General features: G+C 36.0%; 1 protein-coding gene across 2 annotated transcripts in view; it reads right to left on the reverse strand.

The window, feature by feature from the left end:
• Positions 1 to 2963: 2963 nt before the first annotated feature.
• The window catches only part of LOC136028287 (replication initiator 1-like), a 38654-nt gene continuing 26969 nt past the window's right edge, over positions 2964 to 14648 (reverse strand). For both annotated transcript variants that reach the window (XM_065706037.1, XM_065706038.1), the window contains exon 4: positions 2964 to 11182. In XM_065706037.1, the coding sequence (XP_065562109.1) occupies positions 8951 to 11182 (2232 nt within the window). In that variant the 3' untranslated portion in view covers positions 2964 to 8950. The remainder of the gene's footprint in view (positions 11183 to 14648) is intronic.

The following is a 14648-nucleotide window of genomic DNA, read 5'->3' on the forward strand; positions in this document are numbered from 1 at the left end:
TGAGAGGGTGTAAAGAGGGAGGCTCTGAAAAGATTAGGATGGAGGAGGAACTTGCGTAGCTGTGTCGGCTAAAAGTGGATTGGTGCTGCCGTGGGTTGTTAGTAGCAGTAGTGTATAAACTAGATCTAATCTTGCTGCTAACACCCTCCAAGTTTCTTAGTATGGAAAAATATAAAGCTTAATTTTTGTAGCATTCGGCAGGAATCATCAGCATCAAGACAGTGTTTATTTGGAGCATGGCAAAACATTTCCAGCCGAAGTAGATTGGAGAATGATCATTTCTACTTAGTGCTTGAGGAGTGGAGGATTACAAGGATCTAGTCTAAAAACACAACGTTTTACACGAAAAATATAATATATTGATAAGCGTGGTTGCAAAGTGGTATATACTCAAAAGTAATTTAAACCAGAAAATCTATGAAGGACTAATAGTTTTGCAAATTCAAAAAAATATAACCTAAGGATATTTAACAATTAAAATCCCATAGAAGGCAAACTCAAATAGTATGGGCAACTTATAAAAATGGAAGCTAGTGTTAACAAAAAAAATCACCACCCCCATCTACCGTTTGGTGTTTCTCGGCATTTTTCCTAGTTTTGTAATTGTAGATAATTTCTTAAACCATATTGCTCTACCGTAATATAAAAAAGAAACAATCAAAAGTGAGGTTTTGCGTAATTGTTAGGTTTTTGCGTAATTTAATATAAATATAATAATCACAAAATGCAAGCAGAAAACTGACACAGCTTTGTGCTACTGCATTGGCATTATTCGCCTTTTGCTGCAATAAGTTTTGAAAATTAAAAACACTAACATTTACGAATATTTTACTGAATCTGATATTTTTTTTTTTTACTTATGACGCACTTAAACAGCCTTCCTACACCATACACTACCAGTATAGCTTTCACGTATGGCACAGTCACGCCAGTGCTAATCGAGATTTGGTAATGAGTCGGTGTGTGCAGCCCTAAAACAGTATTTCCCTGCTGTTGAGACTCCTCGTTATCATCTTCCAAACCAAAAAAAAAGTCATGTGATACGTATTTTCCAATCCAGTCTTGTTTGAGTACCCTAAATCAACATTACCTCGACACCGACAAAGAGACTCCCGTCAAATGGTAGAAAAAAACTCACACTTTTCTGGGGCAAGAGAATTAAGAAACGTATAAAACAAGAGTAGATCCAATCTAGACACATTTTAATTGCGGCAAAAACAGTTGTTTGTAGCTTCGCATAAATTCCGAACTAACATTTTTTGTGGAATCCAATCTTAAAATATAAGAGCAACAAATTTGAAAAATCAACCTTAGGCAAGCAAATAACATCTGTTTACAATCTATAAATTTTGTTCTATAACATCCAATTGTTACTTTACAAATTTATCATACGACATAAATTCTTTCATCAAAGACACGCCAGCACTTATAAACGATCCTTTTGAATTTTTCAAAAAACATCTATGTTCAAGGTAAAAATTTGAATTAAATCTTTTTAGGATATCTCGTGTCCTTATTGAATAACTATTGTATTAAAAAAAACAAGAACCAAGAGCTGATATGGCGTTTATGACGAGTTTAGAACCTAAAATTAGACTCGGTACTAGAGTAATCGATTTTGCTGTTCTTTTTTCAAGAGTAAGGTCGAGTTCGTAGATGGGTTTTGTAGCCTACATTTTGAGGTGGGAAATACGGTTTAAACTAAGGAAAAAAAAACATTTTTAAACAGCTAATGTGATACGCCTACCAATTTCCATCGTCATAGCCTGTTCAGAAGTACCGAACTCGCCAAATGACTGGAAATCCCGCCAAACTCCCACAAAGAGAGTGGATCCGGTTATGTCAATCACGTATCTAGGATTTGTGCTTATTCTTGCCCCTCCAAATCCCCCCTAATGTCACCGGATACGGTCCGGATTTAAAATAAGAGCTCTGAGACATGAGGACCTTCTAAATACCCGATCACCCGTTTCTAAGTTAAAATACCTCATTTTTTAAAACTACCCCCCCCCCCCAATTCCCCCAAAGAGAACGGATCCGGCTATGTCAATCACGTATCTAGGACTTGTGCTTATTCTTCCCACCAAGTTTCATCCCGATCTCTCCACTCTAAGCGTTTTCTAAGATTTCCTGTTTCCCCCTCCAACTGCCCAGTGTTACCGGATCCGGTCTGGATTTAAAACAAGAGCTCTGAGACACAAGGTCCATTTAAATATCAAGTTTCATTAAGATATAATCACCCGTTCGTAAGTTAAAAATACATAATTTTTCCGAACTAACCGTCCCCCCACCCCCCAGATAGTCGAATCGGGGAAACGACAATTTCTTATTTAATCTGGTTTCGTCCCTGATGTGTCTGCCAACTTTCATCGTCTTAGCTTATCTTGAAGTGCCCGAACTAGCAAACCGACGGACAGTAATTGCGATCGCTATATGGCACTTGTCCGAATAGTAAGTACCATAAAAAAAATTATCATACAACATAAATTATTTCATCAAAGACACACCATCACTTATAAACGATCCTTTCGAAATTCTACAAAAAAAATATATGTTCAAGGGTAAAAATTTGAATTATTTTTTTTAGGATACCTCGTGTCCTTATTGAATAACTACTGCATTAAAAAAACAACAACAACTAAAACATTGAATTTATCATACGATACAAATTATTTTATCTAAGACACACCAACATTTATAAACGATCCTTTCGAAATTCTACAAAAAAACATCTATGTTCAAGGTAAAAATTTGAATTAAATCTTTTTAGGATATCTAGTGTCCTGATTGAATAATTACTGCATTAAAAAAAAAAAAAAAAAAAAAAAAAAAAAAAAAAAAAAAAAAAAAAAAAAAAAATGTAAATATAAGGTCTGACATACCCTACCTGATTTAAAATGTAAACGGCATTTTGTCAAGTAGCATCGCCTATAGATGGGCATGCATAGATAGTGAACAAACAATTACGAAGATTTTTTATTCAGAAAGAATGACACATTTATCAATAAAACATAAAAATTACTAACTGGATCTATTTGCACAAGACTGTCTATTATTCACAAGACAACTATTACTACACAGAATAACAGAAAACCTATAGATAATCTATTTCTTTTTTTTCTTTAAGTTAAAAAAACATCAATGCAAGAAGAATACAAGAACTAATATCAGATATAGAGAAGGATTTTCGAGCAGAAGCCGAGGCCTAAGATAGTGGGAGGGAGGCATTTCTTGGGTGAAAATCATGGAGACAAATCTCACAAAATTTTGTGAAAAAAAAAAAGAATCAGATCAAACGCAGTGTCGACAGAAATTACCTTGCGTAATAAGGAGCGGAATTCAGGTCCATACCTTACTTTGCCGGAATTAGCTATTTGCTCCATGATAGTGTCTTTCACATAATAAACCAGCTTTTGGGTTTTAATAAGTCCCCTAGAAATAAATTTCCGAGCGTTTCGGAAATAAATTTGCTTTCGATGATAATTTATTAATTTTTTAAAGTCAATCCTTTTTAAAGGAAGATTTTAGTGTTCGAGCACTTTATTGCTCTAACTTTGGTCGGTCACAAGAAAAATATCCAAAATAAGTGCCAAAAAATTGTTTTTAAATTGAACAAGAAATGAAGTTTCGAAGGAAACATAAGCAAGGACATATTCGGGATCTTCTGTTCAGGGGGTGATGTGTTGCAAAAAAGGACTTTAAAAAACACAACAAACATTTGTTCATATGCATTTTTGTTATAATTTTACAAAATTGTAAAAAAATTACCCCCCCCACCTTTCTGGATATGTCCTTATTCATAAGCAAATAAACCCTGAAATATTTTCCATCAGACGTTAGGTCAGTTTACATCAGAACATGAAATTATTTATTTTTTCTCCACTGTTTATTTTATAGACAAGTAGCTCACGACAGCAAGCGCTGCCATTGGCCAAAGCGCATACAGCTGTTTCAATTTCTTTTCTAAGTAGCCTATTCAAATAACACACTTATTGTGGAAGAACGTTTAGCAACAGACAAGTTTTAACCTTAATTCTAGGGTTTCCAGATGCGACTTTGCTTGTCTTTTGACTTGATCAATTTGGCCTCTGATGAATTCAATAGTGATATACCAATTTGATATGAAAAATGCAACAACTTTAATAGCGGATTAATTTGTACTAAGTTCAATCTGCAGTAGATTGAGTTTTACTGATCTGAATTATTGTCTCATTATTTCGTGTGTTAAATTTTGCATGATTAAGCTTTACCTGGTAGAGATTTGGGTGGAATTTTTTTTTTGGGGGGGGGCGGGGTGATAGCTGGGGTATATTCTACAAGAACCGTCTGAGCAATGTCTTAGCTAACACTTGAATTAGCACTTACTTCATGCGTTGATCAGGGTCTTCAGATTTTGTTAAGAAGAAAATCAATTTCACCCTAATCAGCAATGACAATAAAAGAAATAGGAAAAAAAACGAGAAAATATTTCAGCCAGTGAAAAACAGATGATGTGTTTGGTAACAACCTCCACTAGACCGTCTTCAGTACAAAAAGGTAAAAAAAAAAGATTTCAAAAATTCGAGAAAACTGAAATTGAGCAAATTTAATCCATAAGCAAAGGAAAAACTGCCAAGAAAATTAAACCATGAAACGTGCTTAAAATATACATTATTTCTTCAATAAGATGAGAGTGGCCAGTCTAAAGTTCGACAGAAGAGTGACGAATAAAAAAGAATATCTAAACGTGCACTCACACTATGTTTTTTTAATAAAAAGGCAGATTGATTTTATCAAAGCGTTTCTTCTTTTGTAGCCATCCCACTTTCATATTCAACATTTTTATATTAATTTACTTAATTTACGATGCGATAATCGACGTTTGGGTCCAACGTTGGCTCTTGTGCTTTTTTGGGGGGAAGGGGAGAGGTGATTATTTTTTAATTCTGATAATGTGATATGCGAGCAAGATACTGTTTCGCATTACCTGATTTGGCTTTTAATAAATTATCATATCTTAAAAAGAACACAGCGTAAAAAGAACACACCGTCTTAAAAAGAACACGCCATCATGCTCATCCCCTATGCATAATATTTGACGATATACATGAATATAATATAGATAATAATATATGTGAATTTAATAAATATAAAATTTCGGAAATAAGTAAGTAGATCATTCAAAGCTAGTTTTCAGCGCGTATTAAACAGATCAACCACCAGCCCCCACCCCACAAAAAAAACATCTAAAATTCTGGTGAAGAGAATCACCAAACTAAATATCCATAAAAATAAGTTTGCTTTTCTACAATTATTTTACGTTCATAGCAGAAAATCTAGAACAAGAATATCACTGCACGATTACCAAAGGTCAGGCTATTAGCAACATGCGTTTTATAATTGTTTAATATTAATAAATTATAATAATTTCCAAGATTAAATTAGAATGGCTGCCTTCTTCTATTGAATTACTGGTTGAAGAAATATTTTCTGTCGTAGTTACCGCGAGAGCTGTAACCATCTCATACTTATACTTAAATTTTCCTAAATGCTTTACCCTATCTTTTCTCATTTTTCTTTCATTCCCTTGTTTTTTATTCTCTCTCTTGTGATAATTATTGAAAAGCTTTTTTTTATATAACAGCAAAAAATCAATTTAATATGCGCATAAGACGAACACACAAAAAATACAATTTATTTTAGACTGAGTAGAAAAAGGTAAAGAATACGACATAGGATTTTAAAATCCCTACTAGCGGTTCTCATCTCCGTTTCATGGCTCTTCAGCCAGAAGGTTCAATGGGGGTTGGGGGCCAGCCATCCTTTGCTATCGCAGACCATTCCTGTTTACCTTCCCCAGATTTCTCCTGGTACTCGTTTAGAAATGATTCGACTCTGGTTGAGCTTACCGAGTCTCATCACTGACTCTAGTTCCAAACCAAACAACCAGCGATACCAGGACTCACGCCTCTGTCGTCACAAATAAAGGATTAAGGTGCTAATCACTCAGCTAGGACGGCTCAGAGGTTCTGCACTATCGGACCAACACGGGGATGGAGCGGAGCAAGTAAGGCTATTTTATTTACATATTTTATGTACTTAGTATATAAATAAATGAATGAGTCATTGTTACTATTCCTGACAGTAAAATGTAATTTAATGTACTTTTCAAAGCAAAAAAGCTGCCTGAAAAATCAGGGCCAAAAAAAAAAATAATACTCAAGGGGCCAGCGTTCAAAAATCGAATACAAAATGCAAAAAATTCGGTAACTTGCTAAAACAAAAAGTGACTCTTCTGAGAAAAAATAGACAAGCTTTATAAGTCAGCTTCTAGAAAATTAAGCAAAATCAATGTTTAATTTCTGCCTTTATTTTGGACACGTTCTTTTAATTATGAGATATTTTTGTTTATAAGGGGGGGGGGCAGTGGGTAGATTTAGTTAAGAGTTGAGGGGGTTTAAATTAAAAATCCTCTTTAGAGAACGCTTTAAAACAATTTCATCTAACCCCCTTCTCAATTTACAAGACTGAATCTTTGAATTTTTTGACAAACGTATAGAGACAACCAATTTTAATTAATATTGCAATCAGAATTAGAACGAACCAGGCAAGACTAAAAAATACTCAGATTTGAATAAGAAAAATTGTTATAACCTAGCTCTCAAAATTTTCAAACATACCGATGCATAACAGCAACTTGTTTCAAATCTATACGCTGCAACTCTACGATGATATATAGGAAGAATGGGAGAGAACATTCGAAAACAAACATCACTTCAGCTGACCATATACTATTACAGAATTTTCCCCGGGCAACTTTTCCCTATATACTTTGACAGTTTTTCGGACATCTCTCTCCACCAAAATAAAAAAAATGGCTTCCCCGGGGAATCATCTTGAATAATTTTGTGAATTTTCTGTTGTAGAATAATTTTAAGTAACATAAATAGTTTTTGATAAGATTTTGACAAGATATGATACAACTTAGACTTAGTTGGGAATTGGTACTTTACTCCTGTTTAATACAATCAGCCACATTATTCCTGAACATCTACACTAGTCCTATAAAGGATGAAACCATACATTTTAAAGTAGTATTAGATTATGATTTCCTTTGGAGTTAAAAATAAACGCGGAATCAACAAATATTTTAAGCAAAGGTGAAACAAACGTCTGTCACAATTATATTGTGGATAATCCACTGAATTAATTAAAGTAACACATAATCTGAGGGGGGTTGACATGGGGCTTCTGCTCCTGCTATGCCTAATATCGACACCAGTCTTATATCGACCTAATAATAATCCTCCTGTTTACATTAGGTTATTTGACTAATTTATTATTTTTTGGAAATATAGTCCTTTAATTAAATTAAATATGAATTAAAAATTATCGCCAAATTCTTCGCTTTCACAGCATATATGACTTCCCATGGGAAACGGTTTCAGTAATCTCTAAACTAGCATTCCCCAGGGAAATTAGAGACCCTGCTCCAAAAAACTCATTTTTTTTCTGACAATTCTGCCAAAAGAAGCGCACTTTAATCAAACTTCCATAGCCCCCTAAAAAAGGCTTCTTTATCAGGTAGGATACCCCCTCCCCCTTCGTATTCAAAGATTCTTTTCGACTTCAAAGTAACAGCTTTCTTTCTACTTTTCTGAGAAAACGCCACCAGGAACTGTATTTTATGGCTAAACCGCGCAAAAACTCAAATTAACTAATTACTGCACAGAAAAATAGATCTCTCCAAAAATACCTAAAAAAAAACCTTTGCCACCTTTTCTAAAGCAATGAAAAGGATTAAATTATCTCATCTGGATTTAAAATGAGGTATATTCCCAAAGCACTGCTAAAGTGGTGACATTTCAAAAAGTTTACATATGCTCACCAGGCTCTACCCCCCCCCCCCCTCTTCTCTCACACACAGAAATCCTACGATACTACGATAATATCCAAAAAAAATTCTTATTTTGACTTATCCATTCGTCGGTTCAATGAGTTCAATCCCCTCTCCCTAAATTCTATCCGAACACATTCCTGCAAACGTGGTTAAGTTAGTGCCAAGAAAGGCTCACGATTTCCATTGAAGGTGTCAGATTACTTATCTTCGTTAAAAAAATAATGTTAATTAGCTTCTCAATTGGGTAGCATTAAGTTAGGCTACCGAATTGGGTAAAATTGGGGAGTAATTATGACCTTCTTAATTGGGTCACAGCACAACGGACATCCTGCACGACAGACAATTTTACTTGCTGACCTTGTATTTGATTTGAGACTTTTTGAAAATAGTAGTGCATTGTCGCAGGCATACTGTGAAAACTGTATAACCGGCCTTTCACCAAAGAACAAAAAACACTTCAAAACGTATAAACTAAATAGTGATATTAACATTCAAGGTACCATTAAAAAAACTAAAAAATAAATAAATAATACTTCTAAAAAAAAAAGACCAAAAGGGTCACAGGAAACTGTGCACACAAAAACTATGCACAAATCTAGAGTGTAGTTTCTGTATTTGTACACAAATACACAAAACCTGTGTGTTCTACCTTACACATGTAGATAAACACAAAAAGGAGGAAAAAACGAAGCCATCTTATAGTCAGCAAAAAACTAGACCAAACGCGAGCTAGGTAGCTGAAAGTCATTTCACTCTCACAAAAACAGACATTTTAAATGAAAAATATACCGTGGCCCTAACTGTTTCTTTACACACATAGAACCGAGCAAACTTGAAGTCGACAATAAACTAAACTAAAGACAAGCCAGTGTGATGTTTTTTCCATTGTTTTTAAGGTCACGGGGAGCCCTAAAACACCCAAAGCAGCAGAGATGAAGTAGCTCTGGAATACGACAAAAGAAAAAATCACATAAAATAACAGGAGGTTCTTCTTCCGTCTAAAGCAGATTCAGACAAAATAGCACATAAACCATCTGTCCTAAAGGCCCAACTGAATGAATTCAAAATAGCCTATAATTGTTCATGATCGTCCAAAACAACTTCAGTATCTGACAAAGGTTCTGGTTTGACAAAAACAGGTTCGTCTCTACTCGGTAATTGGTTCGCTTCTTCTTCAATTGGCTCCTCCTCACTTGGAACTACCATATCATTATCGTCTGTTGCAGGAGTGTCAACATCATCCAAAGTAAGGCTGGTCATCTCTGTACTCTCCAATAGCCCAAAACTGTCCTCAAAGTTGAGTGCACCATTATCTATCGGTTCTGATTTTATAGGTGACTCATTCACAGATACGCTGCAAAAAGAGCTGCTCCTTGAAGAGCATTTTAATGTGTGCTTAGCAACCGTTTTTGTTATACATATCATTCCACAGATTTTACATCTGCAGGAGTCGGAATCAACTATTTCAAAACGAGCGGCAAAACATATTTTTCGATGTATTTGCACAGCAGTCTTGTCAGGGAAGAATTTACGACAGACACCACATATGGTTCTTTTCGTTTTTCCAAAACTTTTATTAAATTTTCGAGGGGGTGGTCTTCTTAAATTAAGCCGTGGGGTAGACTGGGGAGCTTCAAAAATACCGTCACGTTTCAGTGCCTCCCTATGGACGAGACAAGACGAAGTATGGTTTTCGATTTCAGCTGATGCTACAATTTGTTCGCAAGAAAGACATTTATACGATTCAGATCCAGTATCTTCGAAGTATTTGTTAAGGCACGCGATGTAATGCTCTGAACGAGCCTCATCATTTGAAAATCCCTTTCGACAAACTCCACATTTTTTTTCCTCAAAAAAATTCTTAGTTTCATTCTCAGGAAGACTATCCTCAATAGACTCAACCGAAGGAGACTCACTCATCTGATCACTATGACCTTCATAGAGAAAAGCTTTCGACTGCTTGCAAACGATGACATGACCATAAAGATTCCTTGAATACATGATTACGCTGCCACATCTATTACATTGGAAGTGGCCAGCATCCGTCTTCAAGAAGAATTTCGGGAAGCATGTTTCTCTATGCTCTGCCAGTTCACTCTTTGTTAAGGGATATTTGCATATTCCACATTTAACTCTGGAATCAGAACTAAGGATCTTCAACCTTCTGGAGACGGACATAGGACTTGGGCTTGGAACGTGAATATCTACAGAAGAATCACCATGCACAAATCCCGTTTTTTGAACAAAGCTATTTGAATCCAGACCAGGGTGATGTTGTTCAAAGTGCCTTGACAAAAAAGGAGTTGCTTTATTACATAAAGTACATAACGGCCAAAGTATACAACGAGTAACATGGTTTAAGATATTAACTGTCTTAATGGCCACCTGATTATTACAAAGAGTGCATCTAGACAGATCTTCATCAATCATTTCAAAAAAGAGTATAGCAGAGCAACCGTTATCCACTTCCGGGTTCAAGTGCTCAACAAACTGCTTACGATCCTGATACTCTATTTTGCATCCAGGACAAACAATAGAAATCTTCTTACGTTCTCCATCATTTCTTTTCTTCTTAGCAAGAGGGGCCGGACGTCCAGACCTTAAAGAGCAAATCCTATAATGAGGCGTCAAACCTTTCTTTGAAACAGCCGTATGACATGCAAGGCATTCATATTTACCCTCCGAGTCTTCCTTGAAAAACTTCAGAGGAGAACAACGCGACCTGTGCCTTTTCAATTCACCCTGATTCAAAAATTTTTCATTACAAAACGCACAACGTAGCCTAAAGTGATTATTAAAACAAGCTCTCTTATGTGCAAAATACTCAATGCTTCCTTTAAAGTAACGCTTGCAGAGGCTACAAATTCGTCCACTTTTAGGCATAGCTTGCCTAGCATCGTCCGCACGGATACGGTGATTCCCAGCCATGTGTCTCAAAAGAACCTGACGTGTATAAAATTTCCTATTGCAAACGTAGCACGTATGAGTAAGCATATAAGCAGGAATATGAAAAGCACGATAATGTTCATTAAGTGAATTGGCGTTAATAAATTTTTTTTGACACCCTGGACACGTGTCATCGTTGAAGAAATGATGTTTCTTTATCTGATGAGTCAAATGGTCCATGAAGGTTTCCAATTTTTCAGAACACTCCCGGCATTGGATTGGATAAGTAAAACAGTTGGATTCTTGATGCAACTTCAGATTAAAAGGAACCTCCAAAGACTTGTCACACACTTGACATGGTATGTCTTGATTTTCAGTAATTTTAGTGCCAGATACCACATCAACCATATTCATATCCTAAAAAATAAAAGCATTTTAATGTAAAAAATAACAATTCTAGTAGCAGCCATCAACACTAACTGGAGTTTAAGTCACAGAGCGTTCTGTACTAAGTGAACTTAAAAGAGTTGTAGCGTTCTCAAAACCAAACTGTGTTTATTTGGTTCGTATCTATTTTATTTACACCGGATATATTATATACAGCATACATTTTGTTATATATATTTATAAACATATATAAGAATACATTTCGTCCTTATTAGTTGTAAATTTTAAACGGACTTAAGATAAATTATTTGACTATAGAAGAAATAACAATCTTATTTGGATAATTATTCTTAATTTCAAAAAGCAAATGTACTAAACGAGCTCGAAGCATCTCTGTGCAATAGTTAAGAGGGGTGGAAGAGAGGTTTGAGGGATGGCAGTCCTCCTACAATTAGTCACTTTCATGATTTGAAGGCTAGCTGGCTGCTAAGTTCGTTTTCCCTTAATCAAGTTTTCGAAGTTCGAACACGCGTAAAGAAAGCTCTAGACTTTACATTTACCAATATTGAGGACTTCCATAATTTCCCCAACAACCTCCCCGCTATTGGTATGAATGATCACTTCACGATAATATGGGAGCTCAGCATTAAACCCCTCTGACAGGTCCCAGGCAACGGTTAAGTACCTCCCACATACCCAGGAACAACTCTAGATTTACCGCCAGAGGTTCGCTGAGAAAAACTGGTCGACAGTCCTTGCTATGAAAAATGGCAACAAAATAACGCAAGAGGTCACTGCTCAGCTCTTCAATGAATATAAACTAACTTTCCTGAAACGACTATAAAATAAACCATGGATCACAAAAGAGATTAAGGATCTCATTAAATATAGAAATGAAACATACAAATCGGGGCATCAAGATGGGGCTTAATAAATGTGCAATAACATATGTCAGAAAATACAGAAAAAAAAAATCGGCGTTCAAGTCATTAACAAGCTTCGGAATTCCAACCCCTCTAGATTCCGTCTAAAGTCCAGGAGATTATGGGACTCGATAACAGCTGAACGTCTATGGCATTGGTGGAAAACCTCAAAACGCTGATCAGATCAACACACATTTTTATAATATATGTCGTACACACCCACCTCTAGATAAGCTCCCTAAGATTGGGCCCATCGAAATTACGATCATTCACCCCCAATAAGTATGCGAGAAGCTAAAAAGCCTTGACACCAGGAAGAGCAATTACCCTCTAGAAATTCCTGTTGAGTTTATGGCTAATTGCTTAGAGGAACTTGGTCCTATTTTGGCAGCCTATTTCAATCAATGTCTAATAGATGGTACAATCCTGAAATTCTTCAAGGTAGCTTATGTAACTCCATTCCTAAAGTAAAAAAAACCTCTCGCCCAATGATTTTTATTCGATTTCAAAAAACCCATGCCTCTCCAATGTGTTTAAGGGCTTTATTTTCGAGTATCTACATGAAGATATCGAAGCTAATTTAGACCCTCGGCAATTTGGTTTCAGGTTTGACCATAATACTACCCATTATTTTGTGTGTCTTCTTGATGATCTGATGAGGCCTCTCGAGAAAGAAGAGACATACACAAAAATCCCACTCGGCAACATAGTGAAGGCGTTTGACAGCATCACACAACTGATAGCTACTGACCGAGCACAGAAATGGGTGTACGGCAGTTTTTGTTAGAATGGTTGCAATTTTCATGCACAATCGAAACAAATGTGTTTCACTGAGGCAGAACAAAGAATCCGAACTCCAAGGAATATAATACGGAGCTCCTCAAGAACAAAATTAGAACCTCGGATCTTTTTAATTGTTTTCGACCCTGTACTATCGCAAATACAAAATCGCTGCAAACTTGCTGCTGACCTGTTAAGTATATCATTCCACACCTCAGTGAGCCTAGCAGAGGAAATCACCACTTCACCAAAATTTTTCCAACTAAAGGGTGACCTTGAAGATCTAATGTTTTCGGTTAGTAAAACAGAGCCAGAATTTACGGGTTAGGTTCTTCAAAACCACCAACATCGGAGAAGAGATTCCGAGAAGACATCGGACTTACAACTTAATATGAACAAAAAAAAATCCTAGAGGTAATTTTCGAAAGCAACCTGAAATTGGATTCACATATATAGTTTGTCCTCCAAAAGGCTTATCTCTGCCCAAAAATCATTTGCATACATAACGTTCTTTAACATCCCAATTTCCATTATGTATAATCTATACTGTATGTATGTCTTATCATAAACTGAATATGTTTGTACTGCTTGGCACCCGGGTCCAACTTCTATCCACGCTGAAAAGCTTGAAAATATTCAGAAGCGGGTGGGCAATTTAATACTTAAGGCAAATTACACATTCTGTTAGGACGGCCTACAAAAATTGAAGCTTCAGAAGCTGTCTGAAAGGCACCACCACCAAGGCCGTATCCAAAGGGATTGGGGGGGGGGGAGTTGAGCCCCCCCCCCCCGAAATGTTTGCCCGACTCGTAAAAACCGTATAAAAATGAATATAAACAGATTTTTGATGCGTTTTTAAGGTTTCTCCCCCCCCCAAAAAAAAACTGGATACGGCCCTGACCACCACATTATGATGCTTTAGGAAAAATACCTAAACTCTGATATCCATCGTAAAAGTTTTAACGGATTTTCAAGAACCAGTCGACCAAAAACACGTAAAGGAATCGTCATTTCGTCTTACCAATTCTTACCACCCCAAACGGCATCATTATTCAGGGAAACGATAGGTACACTATGAAAATGAACAGAAAATAAATAAGAAAAAAAAAAGATCAAATGAAAGCAAAGAGCAACATTAAAACTTAGAAAGAAGAGGAATTATTCCGAGTACCATGTGTTTTCCCCCTCCTCAAACTCCACTCTACACAAGAGTTTGAATGTTTATTCCAAGTCTATAAGAAGGATTACTAGCTCTACGTAAAAATTGTATAGTGTTTTATTGATTAATTACCTTACCTATTATTTATTTAAGCCCTCAAAAAGCATGTTTTATTATTCAATTATTTTAAAGCGTTAAAGCACAATAAAACTCAACGTCACTTATACATTTGTCAGCTAGTTTTTCCGTCAACCAAAGGTGTTGTGCTGATGATATGCTTTTGAATGAAAGTTCTCTCACTGACCTACAGGCTAATATTGAGCTTCTACACAGGAGTCACACAAATATCGGCCATACTTGTGCTTCTACACAAGAGTCACATAAACTTTTACACAAGTCAGACAAAAATTTCGGCCATATTGTGCTTCTACACAGGAGTCACATATAACTTTTACACAAGTCAGACAAAAATTTCGGCCATATTGTGCTTCTACACAAGAGTCACATAAACTTTTACACAAGAGTCAGACAAATATCAGCCATATTTGTGCGTTTACACAAGTCACACAAATCTCGGACATATTGTGCTTCTACACAAGTCACGTGAGCTTCTACACAAGTCACAAATATCGGC

The sequence above is a fragment of the Artemia franciscana genome, chromosome 6 (genome assembly GCF_032884065.1).
Source record: "Artemia franciscana chromosome 6, ASM3288406v1, whole genome shotgun sequence".
Taxonomy (NCBI): Eukaryota; Metazoa; Arthropoda; class Branchiopoda; order Anostraca; family Artemiidae; genus Artemia; species Artemia franciscana.